Below are 23,312 nucleotides of genomic sequence, written 5' to 3'. Positions count from 1 at the left end.
AACAAGGTCTGATAGTTTTTTTCTGGGAAGGAGTTTAGGATTTTAGCAGTGATTGGAGGTTATGTTGGGCTTCTGGGATGGAGTCACTGTGGCAGAGCTTGTAGGGGGAGGTTTGGATAACTGGTGGAGACCCTCTACCAGGTAGTCACTCTGGTTCATCACAGATCAGATCAGGATCAGTTTTTAGTTTGTGTTAGGCAGTCCTTTCTTCTGCTGATAGGCTGTTGTTCTTAGGGATAGGCCTGGGGAAGGATGGTGAGGCCAGGTTGGAAGTTAGGAATTCCTGGAAGGTGACCACAGGTGTTTGGGCAGGAGTGTAGGAGGGTCATGATTGGATGGTGATACGGACTGGGACAGGCAGGGATTGGCTTTGTGTGTGTGGGGGGGGGGGGGGGGGGGGGGTTGGTGACAAAGAAGTGTTTTCAATGTAGGAAGTGGGAGAAGGAGAGTAGGTCTTTCCCAAGTCCAACATGGTTAAATCCGGGGGTGAGGCTGAATGGAAGCCTTTGGATAACACTGAAACTTAAGTGGTGCTGAGGATTTTGATGGAAATGTGGGATTTTTTTAGCTCTGGTTTTTGTGGAATATTGGCAGGGGGTTTTGGAGGATGTGGTACATTGAACAAATCTGTTAGGCAGGATCTGGATGCTATGAGGGGCTGATGAGGAGGAACACTGTGTGTGGGATGCAGGTTGGATAGTGGTGCCCCAAGGCAGGAGTATAATTTCAGCAGGCTAAATAACTTATGGATGTGGTATTTGGAATGTTATTGTAGGTGTTGGAGTGTCAGGATTTCAATTTGGAGATGAGGTGTAACTAGAGGGGATTGCATAGTATAACAATATTTTTCAGGGGTAGTCTAGGTGCTTCGGGGATGGCTGTGCCATGGACACATGTTTTTATAAAAACAGGTTTGTTAGGGAAAGGAAATGGCTGAATCTAAAAAGGTGGAGGGCATTGGGGAAGGAAGGGTGGGATCCAGAAATAGGAATTTTTATGATTAGACCATTGGGGAAGGGGGGGGGGATGTAATCCAATGCTTAGGCAGCATTTAAGTAACAGGATATGGGACAGGGTCTTGGCTAGGGGTAGAGATACTTTTCTGAATTGATGCAGGTAAATAGAGCACGTGTCCATTGTGAATGGCGGGTGGGAGTAATGCTGGGAAAAGAATTTGGCATTTGAAGTGGCAAGTATTGGTGGTTGCAAGGTGAGTTGAATAACGTTGATGTGTAAGGAGTGAAAAGAATTGTGATATAGTGTCATGCATGTTAAATAAATTCTAGATTAGATTAATTATTCATTCCATAGACCCACAAAAGAGGGGACCCTCCTGGGTGTGGAAATGCCAGATAAACACATTACAAAAATGTAATTAGAAAAACTTGAGTTTCATTAATTTTAATGATCCTCAGTCAATAAACAGTAGAATTATGTACATGAATTAAAATTAAACTTCTAATATTAACAGGTTTAATACTTACATCTGCTTTCATTAAACCCTTCATTCATACAGTAGCTAGTTACTTGGCGATTACAACCAAGTATTGTCAAAAATTAAAGTAAATTATTCATTTCAATGATCCTCCGTTAAGAACAGTCAAATTAAAAGATTTAAAATTAAGCTTCCACTATTTACAGACTTAAGACTTACATCCATCATTCACACAGTAGGCAGTTACTTGGCTGTTACAACGAAGTATTGTCAAAAATTAAAGTACAATAAATTTTCATAAAAATTGTCTACTACAATTGTTGAGAAATTCATGGATGGAACAGAAGGAGTTGGCCTTTATTGTCACACGTAAGACATAAAATGAAAACAAGGATAGGCAGATCAGGAGTGTTATGTGAGGGTGGGAAGTATTTTGCATTGCTAGAAGTGTGTTATACTGTTATCGGGAGTCACATGCGACGTGGAGCTGCATACATGGCTGTCATAATGGACACGGCTGTAACTACAGCTGATGCAATTCTTGATAACACCATAATAGAGTTCTAGCAACACAAAATCCTTCACTTCCTCACATATTGCTCCCAATCTGCTTGTCCTTCTTTTCTTATCTCTTACGTGTGACAATAAAACAAATGTGACGATATATCACGCACGATCAGACATACCAGTCACAATACTACCCTTTGCCCCCACCACAATTCCTCTCATTCCTTACACCTGTCAGTGTTATTCAGTACTGCCTGCAACCACCTGACACCTTTGCTCATCACATCTAATGCCAGCTTCTTTCCCTAGTACCCTCTCCCGCCCCCCTTTTTTCCTTCTGCCCCTCTGCAAAAGAAACCTCCTCTGTCAGTTCAGAAAAGTATACCTATCCAGGGCCAAAACCCTTACCCATACTCTGCTCCTTAAATACTGTTTAAGCCATGGAATCCCCCCCCCCCCCAAAAAAAAATGGTCTAATCATAAGAATCCCTTTTCATTAATATAACCCCTCCTTCCACAATGCCCTCCATCTTTTCATATTCAGCCATTTCCTTTCCCTCACAAACCATTTCCTACAAAACTACACTCCTGGAAATGGAAAAAAGAACACATTGACACCGGTGTGTCAGACCCACCATACTTGCTCCGGACACTGCGAGAGGGCTGTACAAGCAATGATCACACGCACGGCACAGCGGACACACCAGTAACCGCGGTGTTGGCCGTCGAATGGCGCTAGCTGCGCAGCATTTGTGCACCGCCGCCGTCAGTGTCAGCCAGTTTGCCGTGGCATACGGAGCTCCATCGCAGTCTTTAACACTGGTAGCATGCCGCGACAGCGTGGACGTGAACCGTATGTGCAGTTGACGGACTTTGAGCGAGGGCATATAGTGGGCATGCGGGAGGCCAGGTGGACGTACCGTCGAATTGCTCAACACGTGGGGCGTGAGGTCTCCACAGTACATCGATGTTGTCGCCAGTGGTCGGCGGAAGGTGCACGTGCCCGTCGACCTGGGACCGGACCGCAGTGACGCACGGATGCACGCCAAGACCGTAGGATCCTACGCAGTGCCGTAGGGGACCGCACCGCCACTTCCCAGCAAATTAGGGACACTGTTGCTCCTGGGGTATCGGCGAGGACCATTCGCAACCGTCTCCATGAAGCTGGGCTACGGTCCCGCACACTGTTAGGCCGTCTTCCGCTCACGCCCCAACATCGTGCAGCCCGCCTCCAGTGGTGTCGCGACAGGCGTGAATGGAGGGACGAATGGAGACGTGTCGTCTTCAGCGATGGGAGTCGCTTCTGCCTTGGTGCCAATGATGGTCATATGCGTGTTTGGCGCCATGCAGGTGAGCGCCACAATCAGGACTGCATACGACTGAGGCACACAGGGCCAACACCCGGCATCATGGTGTGGGGAGCGATCTCCTACACTGGCCGTACACCACTGGTGATCGTCGAGGGGACACTGAATAGTTCACGGTACATCCAAACCGTCATCGAACCCATCGTTCTACCATTCCTAGACCGGTAAGAGAACTTGCTGTTCCAACAGGACAATGCACGTCCACATGTATCCCGTGCCACCCAACATGCTCTAGAAGGTGTAAGTCAACTACCCTGGCCTGCAAGATCTCCGGATCTGTCCCCCATTGAGCATGTTTGGGACTGGATGAAGCGTCGTCTCACGCGGTCTGCACGTCCAGCACGAACGCTGGTCCAACTGAGGCGCCAGGTGGAAATGGCATGGCAAGCCGTTCCACAGGACTACATCCAGCATCTCTACGATCGTCTCCATGGGAGAATAGCAGCCTGCATTGCTGCGAAAGGTGGATATACACTGTACTAGTGCCGACATTGTGCATGCTCTGTTGCCTGTGTCTATGTGCCTGTGGTTCTGTCAGTGTGATCATGTGATGTATCTGACCCCAGGAATGTGTCAATAAAGTTTCCCCTTCCTGGGACAATGAATTCACGGTGTTCTTATTTCAATTTCCAGGAGTGTATGTCTCCATGGCACAGCCATCCCCAAACCACCTCCACTCCCTCCAAAAAATACTGTTACACTATGCAATCCCCACTAGCTACACCTCATCAGCCAAATTGAATCTTGACGCTCCAACGCCTACAACATTCCAAACACCACCTCCACAAATTATCCAACCTGCTGAAGCAATACTCCTGCCTTGGAGCACCACTATCCACCCACAGTGTCCTCTTCATCAACCTCTCATAGCACCCAGATCTTGCCTAGCTTGATCTGTTCAGTGTACCACATCCTCCAAAACCCCGTGCTAACACTCCCCAAATATCTAGAGCCAAAACAATCCCTACTGTCCATCAAAATCCTCAGCACCACAGAAGGTTCAGTCCAATCCAAAGGCTTCAAATTCAGCCCCACCCTCAGATTTAAACATGTTGGACTTGGGAAAGACCTACTCTCCTTCTCCCACTCCCTTCAGTGGAAACACTTCTTTGCCACCCCCCCCCTGCCACCCCCTGCCCCCCCCCCCCAACCAAAATCAATCCCTGCCTGTCCCAGTCCTTACGTCCATCCAACTGTGACCCTTCCACACTCCTCCCCAAACACTCCTGGTCACCTTCCAGGAATTCCTAACTTCCAACCTGACCTCACCATCCTTCCCCACGTCCGTCCCTTAGAACAACAGCCTTTCAGCAGAAGAAAGGACTGCCTGACACAAAATAAAAACAGATCCTGACCTGATCATCCTCCAGGCAGACAAAGGTTCCACATTTGCTGTGATGAAACGGAGTGACTACCTGGCAGAGGGCTTCCGCCAGTTGTCCAACACCTTCACCTACAAGCACTGCCACAATGACTCCATACCAGAAGTCCAACGTAACCTCCAATCCCTGCTAAAATCTAAGCCCCTTCCCAGAAAAAAAAATCTCAGGCCTTGTTGACCAATGTCTGCAACCAACTGTCCAAAATGTAGCCTCCCTTATTAAAGATACCAACCAATTCCTACACTGGCTCTCCACCATCCCCACACCCTTACCTCATTGGTCTCTACTCATCACTATTGATGCAACCTCCTTAAACACCTACATCCCTTATGTCCATGGCCTTGCCACAATTGAACACTATATCTCTCAACATCCTGCAGATTCCAAACCCACCATTTTGTTCCTCGTACACATAAGCAATTACATCCTAATCCATAACTACCTCACCTTTGAAGGGAAGGTACATAAAGCTATTCTTGGCACAGCCATGGGCACTCACATCAAACCCTCCTTTGCCAGCAACTTCATGTGCCACCTAGAGAAAACATTCGTAGCTTCCCAAAACCTGAAACCCCTGGTCTGTGTTGGGTTTATTGATGACATCTTTAAAATATGAACCCTAGGACCAGGACACCTTGTCCTCATTCCTCCACAACCTCAACAACTTCCCTCACATCCACTTCAACTGGTCCTCCACTGCCCATCATGCCACCTTCCTAGATGTCGATCTCCTCTCAGATGGCTCTATCCACATCTCAGTCCACATCAAACCCACCAATCAGCAACAGTAACTGCACTTTGAAAGCTGCCACCCCTTCCACACCAAAAAATCCCTCCCATATGTCATGTCCACCTATGGTAGACACATCTGCAGGGATGAGAACTCCGCAGTACCCTCCAAACCTAATTAAGAAACACATCTCCTGTGCCATATCCCCATACACATCTAATCCTCACATCCATTCCAAGAACCAACCACAAAGGAGCACCCTCGTTTTCGCCCAATACCACCTTTGACTGGAACGACTGAACCACATGCGTCATCAGGGCTTTGATTATCATTTATCATGCCTAGAAATGAGGGACATCCCTGTTCCACCACCTACCCAACCTCCACAACATCTTAGTCCAGCCCTATGCCACTCCACCACCCAATGCCCTGCCACACAGATAATATCCTTGTGGAAGACCCAGGTGCAAGACATGCCCAATCCACCCATCCAGCACCACCTACTCCAATTCTGTCACAGGCTTATTGTACCTCGTCAGAGGGCAGGCCACATGTGAAAACAACCATGTTATATACCAACTCTGTTGCAACCACCGCACATTGTTTTATGTTGGTATCACAACCAATCAGCTGTCAACTAGAATGAATGACCACTGCCAAACTGATGGCAAAAGCAAGGTAGACCACCCAGTGGTACAACATTCAGCACAACACAACATGTGAGATTTCAGTGGCTGTTTCACAACCCATGTCAATTGGATCCTTCCCACCACCACCGCCCACTTTTCTGATCTAAGCAGATGGGAGCTGTCCCGTGTCCTTAAAGCTCATCCTTCACTCCCATAATGGCCTAAACCTAAGTTACATCTCTGCCCTCCCCACCCCTCCCAAACTGTGTGTGTGTGTGTGTGTGTGTGTGTGTGTGTGTGTGTGTGTGTACACCATTCCCTGACCCAGTACCCCCACCCATTTCATGTCAGGTAGTTGTGTGCTGCTATCTCCTGCCTTAGTCTGTGAAATCGAATGCCCAACCATCTGCCAATTGCCCCCTCTACCTGCACCGCTAGCTAGCCCACAGATGGCTCCCCAATATCTCGCAAGCCACTAGACTCTTCCCCATAAACTTCTCCCTGCCTCCTGCCTCTCTCCATACCACAACCCCACCTCACCCCAGTACACTCAATGTGGACCAGAAAAGAGCTGACAGTCAGCTGAGTAAAATGTAGGGAGAGAGTCGCGTGTGTGTGTGTGTGTGTGTGTGTGTGTGTGTGTGTGTGTGTGTGTGTGTGTGTTTTCATGTTTTTCGTACAAGCTTGAAAAATGAAGTTCATTCCAAAAGCTAATGGTAACACTTCTACTCTTGTTTCTGCTGGTGCCTTGAAATGAAGGTAGATGTAAAAAACTGAATGAATTTGTAAACTAGAGAATTGAAATTTAAAGAGAGGGTTTAAACTTCAATACTGTTAAATAATAACTTCGCATCATGAGTTTAAAGTCAAGATATTCTATTAAATGGCAAAATTACTTCAGGTCAGCAACACAAAGGAAATCACAAAAGAATGTAGTCATACTCACTTCCTTAAAATTATATTTACACCACCAAGTGTTTGAAATTCCCACTGTTGGCTGCAATCATGTTTGCATTTACTGGTGCAAAGATCTCTGGAAAGACTGAAGTGATTCCTTCAAAATCGTTGCACATTCTGCAGCAATGCAATGTTTTAAATCTTCTTGGATTGTTGTAACTTGTGTATATTTTTCATCTTTGAGCTTATGCCTTAGAAGAGTGTCCAGTGGCATCAAATCAAGTGACCATGCAGGCCAAGTGCCAGGACCTTCATGTCCTATAAAGCAAGCAGGAAAGATCTGGCTGAGCACTTTCCAAACCACAAGCAATTAGTGAGCTGTGTGTCCGTTGTGCTGCTAGCACATACATCTACATATTTCACTTGGTTCTTCCTCTAGAAGAGCTGGTAAACTGCAATTAGAAATTGTGTCTGTCTTTTACCAATTAAGCTTCCTTCAATTAAGTACGGGCCAGTCATGTAGTCTACAATAATCTGACAGCAAATGTTCACAATGCATATTTCTTATATTCAGCTTTCCAACCTTTTTAAATGTAGCTTCATCGAAAAAGAGCTCTCTTTGAAGAGATAACCTATTCTTCTGATGAAGATGATGTTTGGTTTGTGGGGCACTCAGCTGTGTGGTCTTCAGGGCCCGTAGAAAGTCCCAATTTTTACACAGTCCAGTTTTTTACACAAACTAATCTGGCCACTCTCATGAATGATGATGATGATGAAATGATGAGGACAACAGAAACACCCAGTCCCAAGGGAGAGAAAATTCCCAACCTGGCTGGGAATCGAACCTGTGATCAAGTGGCAGCAAAGCTAGCCCCTAGACCGTAAGCTACGGACAGAGTTATTGTCCTGATGTTGCACCAGAACAAAATGATAGAATTCTGTGCAATTTCTGCTGTCCTGATGGTTAATTTGCTTTTGTAGTGTCAAATGATACAAATGGAATAAGTTTTCAGAGAATATGGTAAGTGCTTAATTAACAGTTAATATGTGAGTTATGAGCATCAGCAGCCAGAATGTATGTTTTACTCGCTGCATTCATTGTAAGCTTGCTCCTTACCCTGTTCATTCATTGAATTGTTATTCTATTTGGACACTGTTGGGATATCTTTATGCATACAACTCAACTGTCCTCTTCACATTCCTTCTGCAGTCACCATAAATGCTGGCTTGTGAGGTACTTAACATGTGTGAAATGCAAGAAAAAAATGAGAGCTATAATTTCCTCTTTGTCCCTTTTATATTGGTACCATACTGACAGAACACAGTTTCCTCCTTATCTGACACAATTTATTTCCTTATTTGGATGTGAAATCATCAACTTCTGCATAAGGCAGCAATGGTGTCAACAAATGTGCAGAACAGATGAATTGTAAGTTCCAAAAGTGTTGTAAGTGCTCCAAAACTACTAATTAGATACTGAAGCGTGAATGCTGCTAGATTTGTCTCTCTTAGAACTACAATACTATAGCTGCATTAGAAAAAGCAAAGTTGATGCTGGTATCTCTGTAATTAATATAGCTATGAAAAGAGTCTGCATGTCATTTGGTGAGAACTGTTCATCTGGGTGAAAATAGAACTACTATATCTTAATTCATTCCAGAGTGAGGTAAAAAGCTTAGCTGAAACACACTATATGAGTGTGTCACAAAATGTAGTTCAGAATGGATAACAAATGCCACTGTCCACAATCAAACTAATCAAAGGAAGGATCTAACATGAAACATGCCTCACCAACTGACAATCCTAGAAAAATGCCTCAGTACTCAGTTATCAAGTTAATAACGAGCCTTCCCAAAATTTTTGGGGAGGATATACGTGACAGTATCTTTTCAAAGAAGCCCAAAGACTACGTAGTTGAGAAGGAATGTCACAGTTTTAAGGATTGCCTGTTAAATTAAATTTATAGTAGTGTTTTTTGTAATCACTAGTGTTAGAAAATTTAAACCAAATTATTGCTGTTTAGGAAGTACACTGATAAGTCAAACATTATGACCACTGCCACTGTGGTATTAAATGCTCCCTCGTGGTGTTGTGGGCATAGAATGCCACAAGGAACATATGTAGCTAGAGCAGAGACAAATAAGAAACATTCTACTGATGATACAAGTGACAAATGGATGAATCCACTGACATAAGCGACTTTGACAAAGGGCATATTATTATGGTTTGATGCCTTGAAACGAGCATCTCAAAAACAGCAAAGCTGCTCAGCTGTTTGCTTGCAACTGCCGTGAACTTCTGTGAAAAGTTTTAGAAAGACAGTGAAACTACGAGTAGGCAACAAGATGTTGAACATCCTTACCTCATCTCATAATGTGGGGATCGGAGGCTTGCCCACTGTGTGCATTGTGTTCTGTGGCAGATCTGATGAGAGAGTGCAATGCTAGTGGAGGAACAAGTGTTTCAAAGCACATCCTTCTGCATGTATTTTTGAACATGGGTCTCCACTATGTGTTCCTGTGTTGGCTCAACATCATCATCAATTTCAGTAGCAGTGGGCACAGGATCATGAAGATCTAGGTCAATGGCTGTGTCTAATACACAATCATCCAAGCATGAACATTATTGCAGAGCATCTGCATCCCTTTATGCTTGATGTCTTCCCCGACAGTTATGTCATCATCCAACAGGATAACCATCCACATCACAAGGCCCGAATCTATAACCATTTCCTGATCATCGCTGTCTTATTTTTACATTTTACAGCAAAAATAGAAAATGTTGAAAGACAGCCACTCATCTACAGGTGATCACAGGGTTATGGGTAGACACTCATAACAGCCCAGAAATTCTCTATCTTTCACTCTCATTCTGGTCTGTATAATTCTCTCTCTCTCTCTCTCTCTCTCTCTCTCTCTCTCTCTCTCTCTCTCTCTCTCTCTCCCCCCCCCCCACCTCCCCCTCCCCCTCCACCCCCTTACACACACACACACACACACACGTCATTTTGGGGTGTGTATGTGAATGAGAGAGAGAGAGATGATGTACACCAAAAAGAAAGAAAAAGCATTGGCAGTTTTCTGAACTGTCACATCCTGCAATCTTCTGCAGTTGAGTGACTGGCTATCCTCATTTTTATTTGACTTTTTTAGTTAATTGTTGAATAGTTTTCTCTACACTGTACAGCATTTTCCTCCCATTTCAGGAGAGAGAGTGTCATTTGATGAAGAAAATGAAACAGAATGCTCCAGACAGCACTCAAAAATGAACAACAACAACAACATAACTGTTGAGTCTCTTTCAGCTCAGGTATTTCTTAGAAGCTCATTAAGTTTTTAGTTATGTATGATGTTTTTCAAATGTATGTGTTGCAGTAATAGCTTAATAAAATTGGTTTTGGGAGGAGTAGGCTTTGGCTCCTATTTTGATATTTTTGATACATGTACTAGTTACAAATGTATGTGTAATTTTCTTTTTCTTGTAGCCTCAGCTGTGATATCTTGCACAAATAGCTAAATTGTGTGTGTAAATTAGTTCTTGATCAAAGATTAAGCCATTTTCTGTAAATTCATGAAAAATCTAACCAAGATTTAATTGCAGTACATGTTGACAAAAACAATATTTTATGAGATAAATCCATAATAAACCATGTTGGTATCAAACACTCATATAATCTCTTCCCATATTCATTAGCTATGACAAAACCATAAAATATCTTTATCATAAACTGTTTGTAAATTGCTTCAATGCAACTATACACATGGACTTACCTTGAACCTCAAGATTGATCTTAAGTCTCTAATTGAGCAAAGGTAAGAGATGGGCTTGATCACTTACACTTAAGCTAACCTCCCTTAAAATAAAAATGTGTATAAACCCAACAATATTGTTCAATAAATTAAAAAAATATAAAATCCCTTTCTACAAACCCCATACTAATTATTATTACCACCCAGTTACCAGATTGTTTCATTAAATAAATTAAATATGCAAAATCCATTACAAAATACAATACATTATACTCCATAAAATATTTATTGATAATGAGTGATTGGAAAGGTACCATAATTGTACTGTTATATCATGTTACATATATCTCTTTATAACATTCATATCCATGGTATTGACATTTCACTCCTTATAACAGCATATCCTATTTTGTAATAGGTTTATTTCTTTAGGTCACTGGTGTCAAACAGTGTTGTTACATTTTGAACACCTAGTAACATTTTAGCTTTGTATGCTACACTTCTTTAATGTCTGTAAGTTTAATTTTGTTCAGCCTACAAAACTCAGACACTTGTCTCCTAATCCAGTATATCTATTTGACCACTGAAACTCAGGTAAGTTCCTCTAATTTGCAACTTTGGAGTAAATCTCAAAATTTTAGTCTTTACATATGTAGAAACTATAATTATACAACACATCTTTCCTCAGAAAGACTTCTCCCACATCATACAACATTTCCCTCAGCAATGATGTACCTATATATTTCCCCTTTCCTCACTAAAGGTTAGGTCCTCCTTCATTGGTATGACTACTCTATTCATTGTATCCTTCATATTTAAGGATTTGGTATCCTGCTTATAAGTATATACCTCTCTTCACTTCTCTCTACTCATGTATTTTCCAGTAAACTTACTCCTACCTCATTGAAAAATCACATTTGTTTGCCATTCTTTTCTGTCTCTTAAGTAATCATATACACTCTACTGACAGTGACCAAAACTTACGTGTATCTCCTTGTTAATAATATATGTTATTACAGAATTAATTATTTGAAATTAATATTGATTTATGAAATGAACACCAATTTTTGGTGCTGTGGATTGTGCTTCTAAGCTGGATGTTAGCATGTCGTGTAACCTAATCTAAACTTAGTACATCCCCGTCTCTTCCTCCCATGCACCACTTCTTCAACATCACTCTGAGTGAGGTGGCACAGTGATTAGCACACTGGACTCATATTCAGGACGACGGCAGTTCAAACCTGCATCCAGCATCCTCATTCAGGTTTTCCATGATTTCCCTAAACCACTTCCGGCAAATGCCCGGATGGTTCCTTTGGAAGGGGCATGGTCAATTTCTTTCCCCATCCTTCCCTCATCTGATGGGACCAATGACCATGCTGTTAGGTCCTCTACACCCCCCCCCCTTTCCCACTCAAAAAAAAAAACATACAACCAACCTACAAAATGACATCACTAACTTCCGCATCTCACAATGCTGGTTTGTGGTTCAAAATTTTTGAGCTATACTTTTAACGTATTTTTACACACTGTACAGGATGGTCAGAAACAGTCTGAATAGCTTGTAAAGATGTTTCAGAGTAGGTTGTGCTGTGCAATAATTGTTAAGAAAAAGATTTGATAAGTTGTGCCGTTTCTGAGCTACTAAGCATTGAAGTTAGATGATCAGGCCCTTCTGCATGAGAATTTAAGCGGCCTGCCAGATACAGTTAGTGTCAGGTGTTCACAATGTGCATGAAACTGCCCAGCCTTTTGCTCAGGTTCAATCCTTATTACTGTTCCAAGTCCAATTTTTGTATCCCTCTCTTATTCGGTTTTAGGAAACCAAATGAAGAACACATTTGACAAAACATCTCTTGTGGGCCACTTAAATTTGCATGCACAATGACCTGATTGGCTAACTTCAATGCTAATTAACTCAGAAACGATGCAACATATCAAACTTTTTTCTTAACAGTTATTTCTTAGCACAATCTACCCTGCAACACCCTTACAAGCATTTCAGATTGTTTCTGATCACCCTGTAGATATGTATTATAGAATACAGTATATAGGTAAAGTACTTCTTTGCATCTGTAGTAACATCACCTCTTGTATTATTCTAAAGTAAATTAGCCTTGATAACGGTGATCATGGAGAATGTATGCTAGTCACATTCACGTCAATCTTCTAAAAGTTTATATCATGTCTTAGTGCAAAGTGCTACTGGCATGTAACTAATATTATTGTGAGGATGTGAGAATTTCTTACAAAAAATATAAAATAAGGCAGCACTCACTTTATTATTTGCATTGAATGATAGTGCGTAGGGCCTGTGAGAGAAGAGCAGTCTCTCCGTTGTAACTGAAGTGCCTCATAGTGTCTCACTGCTTTAGCATAATAGAAAGGAATAGTCAAAGTAAACATAAATTTAATAGAAAGAAACATTCCACATGGGAAAAATATATTTAAAAAAGAGGCTTGCCTCTGTACTTCCGCCTCGACTGACATCTCTGCCCAAACTCTTTGCCTTTACATATGTCTGCTCGTGTCTGTATATGTGCGGATGGATGTGTGTGTGTGCGCGCGAGTGTATACCTGTCCCTTTTTCCCCCTTAGGTAAGTCTTTCCGCTCCCGGGATTGGAATGACTCCTTACCCTCTCCCTTAAAACCCACATCCTTTTGTCTTTCCCTCTCCTTCCCTCTTTCCTGATGAAGCAACCGTGGGTTGCAAAAGCTTCATATTTGTGTATGTGTTTGTGTGTTTTTTATTGTGTCTATCTACCAGCGCTTTCCCGTTTGGTAAGTCACAGCATCTTTTTTAAATATATAAATATAAATTTAACTAGATAGGTTGCAAAAGATGAAGGATCTTGTACAGAAACCAAAATATGAAGGAATATAATGATCAACCCAGGCCTTGTGGAAGTCCCTCTACAAAATTCACCGAGATTGTGACTTCTCTGAGGTGACATAGCACGTAACTTACAAGCACTTCATGCCAGTGGCATTGAAAAGTGCATCCCAAGATGCATTTCTTGTTATGCCACCCATGTACCTCAGTTTGTTTAATATTTAACCATCGACATTCCACCTCAGCTCTACCTTTCCATTTCTTTTTTATTTTCCACAGAAATTTAAAGTCATCATTTAATGAAGCATACTGTTTAAGTGTACAGCTAAACCTCAGCTTGTTCTTTTTGTAAATAGAAGTTTATTTAGATTCAGTATTCAGTTTGCCAAAACATGTACGTAATGTGTTTACGACTAACCCAAACTATACAGATAAGCAAAAATATAACTCACCTTTTACATTTAAGATTTTAGATTCTAATTCTGAAAAAATTCTGCTTGTTTCTTTGTCTCCCTGATGGGATTCCTCCACATACTCATCTAACCTATTATTTGGATCTATTCTCACTTAAATCAGCAGTAGTGATATCTAGTTTCTTTTTAAGTTCAATGATTGTCTGTTCCTCTATCTCCACAAGAGCCTTTTCAAATCTTAACACCTTGAGCCTCTGTTTGTGCTCTCAAATCAGTATTTAATTATCCTGTTTTAGCATTTAGCTCAGTTATAGTTTTCACCATTTCCTCCAGTTTTCAGAGCATTGCAGGCATGCAGTTAAATGATATTGAGTTTAACACTAACCTTTTCTTACCAATGACTGTTACTGTGAGGAAGGTAACTCTTGTAAAAAATAATCTTCTACATGCAAATACAGCTTTACCACCCCAAAACAAACGCCACACAAAAAATAAACTACATTTCATTTGGCTTCAACACAGGTCACCAGAGTTGCTGGCATGGATCACAGCATCGCAACGATGATGCTACTGTTCATATGTGCACAGCTGACAATGCCACTTCATGATGCTGTGGCAATTTTGAAATTGATGAAACATTTGTAGTCCCTTGTAGTCTTGGCCACCAATCTTCCAAGTCATAGATGTTAATTCTTCTGTAATATAATTGTTGTCAATTAATTTAGTTATCATTCATTGATGAATTATTTTTTCTCAAACCACATTATCTCCTTACATGTAACAGCTTATTTATTTTGTCATAATGTTCTTCTGTTAACTTCACTGCTAATGACAACAGCATTAATTGTCAATAAATCTTCAGTTAAAATATCAACTTCTTCGTAAAATAAAGGAAAGGTAACCACTCACCAATAGTTGATAAATGCTTGGAGCATAGATACACACAACGAGAAACAGCACATTCACACTTGCTTTTGAGCACTAGCTCTCTCTCTCTCTCTCTCTCTCTCTCTCTCTCTCTCTCTCTCTCACACACACACACACACACACACACACACACACACACACACACACACAGGGGGGGGGGGGGGGGGAGAGAAAGAGAGAGACAGAGACAGGGGGGGGGGGGGAGACCCAAACACAAAGTCTCGTGCCTCAGCAAGACTAATTATTGATACTCGATTACTGAAAGCAGTTGCCTGAGCTGATGTAGGTGGTAAGAGAGTAGGGAATGCCACAAGAAGGGGGGTAGGAAAGAGGCAAGTCTTTGGACAGATGATTCTGCAGCCACACAATAAGTTGAAAAGAGTACAGATATTACAACGAAAATAGATGTCAGGAGAGGGGAGAGTAACTGAAGAGGAAAAAAGAGGATGGGAAGAAAAGGAGAGAATCACTGTTTGGTGGTGGCCATTCGTGCAAGTAGAAGTATTGTAGTGAAGCAGGTGCTGAAGTCATATATATTGTGGTGGGCAGCATGTTGAGCACTGGATTGTCAAGTTTGTGGTTTGTCACAGTTTGACAGTGGCCATTCATGTGAGTACATAATTGGTTACTTGTCATACCCACATAGAATGCTGCACAGTAATTGCAGCATAGCTGATATATTATATGCCTGCTTTCAGACCTCAAAACTATTGCCCGTAACCTCTCATCCTACATTTAAGACACTGCTCTCTTCCTTTGTGCCTCTCCACAGTTCCTGTCCTGTTACCTTGTTGGTCACTGTGGATGTGACATCTTTGTATACCAACATCCCGCATGCCCATGCCCTTTCCCAACATCATCCTGATACCAAATCAACCACTTATTTCCTAATGCTCCTAGGCAACGTAACATCCTGGCCCATAATTATTTCACTTTCGAGGGACAAATCTAGAAACAAATCCGTGGTACTTCCATGGGTACTCAACTTATTTAAGGGTAATCTGAAGGAATCCTTCGTATCCAGTCAACACCTAAAGCTCCTTGTCTGATTCAGATTCATTGATGACATTTCCATGATCTGGACTGATGGCAAGGACAACCTTTGCTCTTTCCTATATAACCTCAGCATTTATTTCCTTATCTGCTTCACCTGGTCCTTCTCAACTCATCGATCCGCCTTCCTAGATATCAATTTGCACCTCTCAGATGCCCCTTAAATACATCCGTCCATATGAAGCTCACCAACCATCAACAATACCCCCACTTTAACAGCTGTCATTTAATGCAAGTCAAAAAGTCTCTTCCTTGCAGCCTAACGACCGGTGGAGGCCACATCTACAGTGGAAAGCAGGAGTTGTCAAAATACACACCATCTGCTCCACTGACACCAGTAAATTGGTTCACCAGGCACCTGCCCAGCACTCCTCATCACCCAGTATCATCCTGACCTTAAAAAGCTCAACCACAGCCTCCACCAGGGCTTTGACTACCGCTCGTTGTGCCTTGACATGAGGGATATCCTGTCAGAAATCCTACTCACATCTTCCCCCCCCCCCCCCCCAAAGTAGTGTTCCACTACCCACTCAACATACAGAATATCTTTGCCCTCCCTACTCCAATCTTATTCCCAATACTGCACCACACTGGTCGTTCCTTTGTGGTCAGCCCAGGTGCAAGACCTGTCCATACGTCCACCCACCACCTCCTACCACAGTCTAGTCATAAGCATTTCCTATCCAAAAAAGGCAGGGCAGCATTTGAAAGGAGCCCTATTATATATCATGTATGCTGCAGTTACTGTGCAATATTTTACGTGGGCATGACAAGTAACCAACTGTCTACTTGCATGAACAACCATTGCCAAACTGTGGCAAATCACAGACTTATCCAGTTGCTGAAAATTCTGCAACCACAACACAGATAACTTCAAAAGCTGCTGCCTGATGTGTGTCATTTGGATACTCCCTTCCAGCTCTTTTCTTTGAACTACACAGATGGGATGTCTCTCTCCAAGTCACTCTTGTGATCCCCCTAGCCTAAACCTCCACTAACCTGTTGCCACTGCCTCAGCTTCACCGTTCCCTCTTCTGTCCACAACACTCCTTCTCTGTCCAGATCATGCACTGCCTTCTCCCACCACTCTTTCTCTCTCTCCCCCCCCACCCCTCCCCCTTATGCAGGCATTTTCCTCTTCCCCTCTCTCTTTCTCTCTCCCCTCTCCACGCTTATCAACCTCTGTCCCTTCTCTCCTCCCTTCATGTCTCTCTTTTCATCTTCGTCTTTCTCTCCTGTTTTCCCCCTTCCCCTTTTTTCCTCTTCAGCTCCCCCCCCCCCTCCCACATTTCTTGAAGGACATCATCTTTCTGCCAGTGACTGCTGTAAGTTTTTAGTACACTGTTGCAATTTAGGCCTTAGGCCGTTATCAAGTGCTGCTATTATGGCTTTAAGCCATGTCAACATAATGTAAGCTGACACATTTGTATGTTGTTGTCAATACTGGTAAATACGCTCATGACGTTGTTACACAGTGCGAGCACATGTATTCAGACATTGTAAAACAACATAATCTGTAAGTGCACATGTCCATTAAACCATCACTAGTCACAAATGCATTAGACCACATTTTGCACTGATGCATACCTGTATTTGTCGTGGCATACTATCCACAAGTTCATCAAGGCACTGTTGGTGCAGATTGTCCCATTCCTCAATAGCAACTTGACGTAGATCCCTTAGAGTGGGTGTGTCATGTCGTCCATAAACAGCCCTTTTCAATTTATCCCAGGCATGTTCGATAGGGTCCATGTCTGGAGAACATGCTGGCCACTCTAGTCGAGCAATGTCGTTATCCTGAAGGAAGTCATTCAAAAGATGTGCATGATGAGGACATGAATCGTCATCCATGAAGACGAGTTCCTCGCCAATATGCTGCTGATATGGTAGCACAGTTGATCAGAGGATGGCATTCATGTGTCATACAGCTGTTACGGCGCCTTCTATGACCACCAGCGGCATACGTCGGCCTCACATAATGTCACCCCAAAACAACAGGGAACCTCCATCTTGCTGCATTTGCTGGACAGTGTGTCTGAAGCATTCAGCCTGACCGGGTTGCCTCCAAACACTTCTCTGATGATTGTCTGGTTGAAGGCATATGCAACACTCATTGGTGCAGATAACATGATGCCAATCCTGAGTGGTCCATTTGATGCCAATCCTGAGTGGTCCATTCAGCATGTTGTTGGGCCCATCTGTACTGTGCTGCATGGTGTCGTGATTGCAAAGATGGACTTCACCATGGATGTCGAGAGTGAAGTTGCGCACAGTTTGAGTCATAACACGTTGTTCTGTGGCTGCACAAAAAGCATTATTCAACATGGTGGCATTGCCGTCAGGGTTCCTCCAAGCCATAATTCGTAGGTAGTGGTCATCCACTGCAGTAGTAGCCCTTGGGCGGTATGAGCGAGGCATGTCCTCAACAGTTCCTGTCTCTCTTTATCTCCGAACAACATTGCTTTGGTCCACTCCGAGATGGCTGGACACTTCCCTTGTTGAGAGCCCTTCCTGGCACAAAGTAACAATACGGACGCGATTGAACCGCAGTATTGACCATCTAGGCGTGGTTGAACTACAGACAACATGAGCCGTGTACCTCCTTCCTGGTGGAATGACTGGAACTGAACTCCGTCTAATAGGCGTTGCTCATGCATGGTTGTTTACATCTTTGGGCGGGTTTAGTGACATGTCTGAACAGTCAGAGGGACTGTGCCTGTGATACAATATACACAGTCAACGTCTATCTTCAGGAGTTCTGGGAACCCGGGTGATGCAAAACTTTTTTTGATGTGTGTATCTTTTGTACTCTTTCTGTCTTGTTGTGCAGCCATGGAGTCATTTGTCCAAAGAACTGCCTCATTCCCCCTATACCCTACCTACATTCCTCCTTACTCTCACCCCACTTCCATTAACTCAGGCAACTACTTTCAGTAATCGAGTGTCAATAAGTAATGCTGCTGTGGCCATTGTAACATGTGTTTGAGTGTCTGTGTGGTTGTGTGTGTGAATGTGTGTACTATTGCTTCAATCTGATTAGGTGAGGATGGGGGAGGAAACTGGCCATGCCCTTTCAAAGGAACCGTCCTGGCATTTGTCCGAAACGATTTAGGGAAATCACGGAAAACCTAAATCAGGATGGCTGGAGGCAGGTTTGGACCCTCATCCTCCCAAATGCGAGTCCAGTGTGCTAACCACTGCTCCACCTCACTCACTAAAAGGTAGTGTGAATGCTGTTTTCTGTTACGTGTTTCTATGCTCCAAGCTTCAATCTGCTTTGGGTGAGCAGTTGCCTTTGCTTTATTTGGGTCCTGTTGCCAGGGCACCAACATCTGCAGATGCAGATTTTTTACTTCTTTACTGCTGCCTTGATTCTTGTGCTGAAATCTTTGGCAATTTCAACTTACTATGAAGAAATCCAACATACTACTACTTTTAGGAAATGCTGGTATTGCTTGTCAGTGTACAACCACTTACTGTTTTTCATCAAGCGACAGGGAAACATCATTCACATTTAGAGCTCAAAATCATACATTTAGTTCTGACATTACGTAAATCACCTTTTTGACAGATCTCTGGTCTTATTTTGTCTTGCCATAACATCATACTGCATTTTCATGGTCCATTTCTTAACCTGTGGCATAACATTTTACTCAAAATCTGAACACCGATACACAGAGACTACACAAACCCCAAATGGGTAGCACATCTCGTGGAAAAACTGTGATTGCTCTCCTATCTTGAAAACATATGGTACCCATGTTTCTTCTTCTTCTTCTTCTTCTTCTTCTTCTTTTTATATATATATATATATATATATATATATATATATATATATATATCATTGCAAATCTTCATTCTTTCAAGGGGGTTTTCAGCTTTGGAGATAAAAATAAGTCCACAGGGGCCAGATCTGAAAAGTACAGAGGATGTATTGCGAATACGTAGAAAGAAGGATCATTTATTGTATGGTTATATGATAGCGGAACAAACACTGGTAGCAGTTACTTCTGTAAAATATCTGGGAGTATGCGTGCGGAACGATTTGAAGTGGAATGATCATATAAAATTAATTGTTGGTAAGGCGGGTACCAGGTTGAGATTCATTGGGAGAGTGCTTAGAAAATGTAGTCCATCAACAAAGGAGGTGGCTTACAAAACACTCGTTCGACCTATACTTGAGTATTGCTCATCAGTGTGGGATCCGTACCAGATCGGGTTGACGGAGGAGATAGAGAAGATCCAAAGAAGAGCAGCGCGTTTCGTCACAGGGTTATTTGGTAACCGTGATAGCGTTACGGAGATGTTTAATAAACTCAAGTGGCAGACTCTGCAAGAGAGGCGCTCTGCATCGCGGTGTAGCTTGCTCGCCAGGTTTCGAGAGGGTGCGTTTCTGGATGAGGTATAGAATATATTGCTTCCCCCTACTTATACCTCCCGAGGAGATCACGAATGTAAAATTAGAGAGATTAGAGCGTGCACGGAGGCTTTCAGACAGTCGTTCTTCCCGCGAACCATACGCGACTGGAACAGGAAAGGGAGGTAATGATAGTGGCACGTAAAGTGTCCTCCGCCACACACCGTTGGGTGGCTTGTGGAGTATAAATGTAGATGTAGATGTAGATGAGGCAGCACAGCGATTTTGTTTTTGTGCAATAGTCATGCACCAGCAGGGATGAATTGTGGTGCCACATTTTTCTCGCATTTTCTCACAGGCATTGCATCATGTCCCGACAGCACCATTAAATAACAGTGTGGGCTTGTGGCACAAATTCATGATGAACTAGTCCTTCAGAGTCAAAGAAAACTATCAGCATGGCTGCGACATTTGATATCACCTGAGAAGCTCTTTTTGGTTTTGGAGAACCCTTCCCAACCCATTGTGAAGATTGAACCTTGGTCTCAACATCATAACCATAGACCCACTTCTCATCACCAGTTATGAACCTCTTAAGGGACATCTTGCTCTCATTTGCGCAATCCAGAAGCTCTTCACAGATTGTGAGCCAAGGTCTTCCCAGTCTTATCTCATGAGCTGTGGGATGAATTTTGCGGCAACACGATGCATTCAAAGATGTTGTGTCACGATTTCATGATATGACCCAGCTGAAATGTTACATTCTTTGCAATCCCCTTGTCAGCCAGTCTTTGGTTGGCATGCACAGTTTCATTGACATTCCTGATGTGAGCGTCATTGGTACACCTCGAAGGGCATCCTGAAGAAGGTTCATTTAACTTCCATCCTGGAATTTGTAAACAATGTGAACCAGACATAACACCGAGTATGGCTTAAGCACTCATCACTGTGCACTGCCTGCATTATTTGGTGTGTCTCTGTAAAGGTTTTCTTGAGTATCACAGAAAATTTAAAGCAGACGCATGGCTCCTCTAGTTCTGCCATCTAAAAATACAGAAACTGTGCAACACAACGTTCTACGCAACACAACACTTGAACAGTAACTAACAGACATACAACAATGAAACTGTTGGCTCTTACACATTAAACACAGGCATGTGCAGGGACACCAACTGCATTTTGCTCCAACACACAATTGGCACAAAATTACAAAAGTCCTGAAATTTTCTGAACAGACCTTTTATTTGCCCAAATAGTTGCTCCATTGAAATCCAACCATTCTGCGTATATAGCATTTGACTCGAGACGGCAAGAAGGGTTTAGTCCAGGGTAGTGATCAGGTAGATTAGATTCTCTCCAGGAAGAATTTCGAAGGGAAAATTGCATAGGTAGAGTAAGGAATTGGTTGTGGTTGAGTACATGGTCCTGGTGATGATGGCATGTAGCTGAAAAGAGGGACTGAACATGTCACAAAGGGTGCCATTGATCATTATTATTCTTTGTCATTGTAGCTCTAATTATTGTGTTTGACTGAACCAACCTTGGTCCCAGCATTCAGATGACAATTACTATTGTGCCACTGAATATAGCCTATGTCAGACTACCTTTTTAAAGTATTTGTTGTCATTATTCTGCATACCCCAACCCTCCTCCCCCTATGTAATCACTTCCCAATGACACTCATATGTGGATTTCTCATTTGGAAACAGACACAGTTCACATGACCCTGGGACTTCCTATGCCAGCTTTTTAGGGCATAATGTGATTTGCTTGGCCAAACACTACAACTATTTTGAATTGCAGAGTTATGCGTACAACTTCCAGCAAGTAGTACATCACACCCCTTCTACTTTTTTGTTGAGGTTTGTGGAGACAACATATAATTACAGAACATATTTATTGTGTATGTTTACTGCACACAAGGCTAAACAGAACTGTGACAAAGATCATACTGTAAACAGTAACTAAAGACGTAAATACTCGAGCATAAGATTATCTCACAGGAGCTGTTGTGAGTGCCAAAGAAAGTACATGGTGGTAGTAATTCAAATCTTAACATGACCCGTCACTTTTTGCACCAATGACATAAATAAATAACAAAATGTTAATTTTAGGATTTTAGATTAAAAAACCAAGCCCTTAAACGCATTTTTCATGCGTAGATTCAAGAAGAAGTTTCACCAATACATCTGTCACCAAGTCTTCTGTTAACTGATATTTTGGTTTCTGTGTGTACTCTCAAAGAGCCTATCATATAAATGAGACTTTATGCGGATATATTTTGTAGGAAAACTGGACTGCATGCTAGATTTTCACCAGACTGAATATCATTGAACAGGAAGATGAAACTTCCTGGCAGATTAAAACTGTGTGCCCGACCGAGACTCGAACTCGGGACCTTTGCCTTTCGCGGGCAAGTGCTCTACCAACTGAGCTACCGAAGCACGACTCACGCCCGGTACTCACAGCTTTACTTCTGCCAGTACCTCGTCTCCTACCTTCCAAACTTTACAGAAGCTCTCCTGCGAACCTTGCAGAACTAGCACTCCTGAAAGAAAGGATATTGCGGAGACATGGCTTAGCCACAGCCTGGGGGATGTTTCCAGAATGAGATTTTCACTCTGCAGCGGAGTGTGCGCTGATATGAAACTTCCTGGCAGATTAAAACTGTGTGCCCGACCGAGACTCGAACTCGGGACCTTTGCCTTTCGCGGGCAAGTGCTCTACCAACTGAGCTACCGAAGCACGACTCACGCCCGGTACTCACAGCTTTACTTCTGCCAGTACCTCGTCTCCTACCTTCCAAACTTTACAGAAGCTCTCCTGCGAACCTTGCAGAACTAGCACTCCTGAAAGAAAGGATATTGCGGAGACATGGCTTAGCCACAGCCTGGGGGATGTTTCCAGAATGAGATTTTCACTCTGCAGCGGAGTGTGCGCTGATATGAAACTTCCTGGCAGATTAAAACTGTGTGCCCGACCGAGACTCGAACTCGGGACCTTTGCCTTTCGCGGGCAAGTGCTCTACCAAC

The 23,312-nt window shown here is 42.8% G+C and overlaps 1 protein-coding gene across 6 annotated transcripts in view; it reads left to right on the top strand.

Moving 5' to 3' along the window:
- LOC126237164 (BRCA2-interacting transcriptional repressor EMSY-like) overlaps nt 1-23,312 on the top strand; it is a 409,828-nt gene that overhangs the window by 371,272 nt on the left and 15,244 nt on the right. For all 6 annotated transcript variants that reach the window (XM_049947023.1, XM_049947020.1, XM_049947021.1 and 3 more), the window contains one exon: nt 10,153-10,256. In XM_049947023.1, the coding sequence (XP_049802980.1) occupies nt 10,153-10,256 (104 nt within the window). The remainder of the gene's footprint in view (nt 1-10,152; nt 10,257-23,312) is intronic.

Source organism: Schistocerca nitens, chromosome 2 (genome assembly GCF_023898315.1).
Source record: "Schistocerca nitens isolate TAMUIC-IGC-003100 chromosome 2, iqSchNite1.1, whole genome shotgun sequence".
NCBI lineage: Eukaryota > Metazoa > Arthropoda > Insecta > Orthoptera > Acrididae > Schistocerca > Schistocerca nitens.
This window is presented reverse-complemented; position numbering and strand designations above follow the sequence as displayed.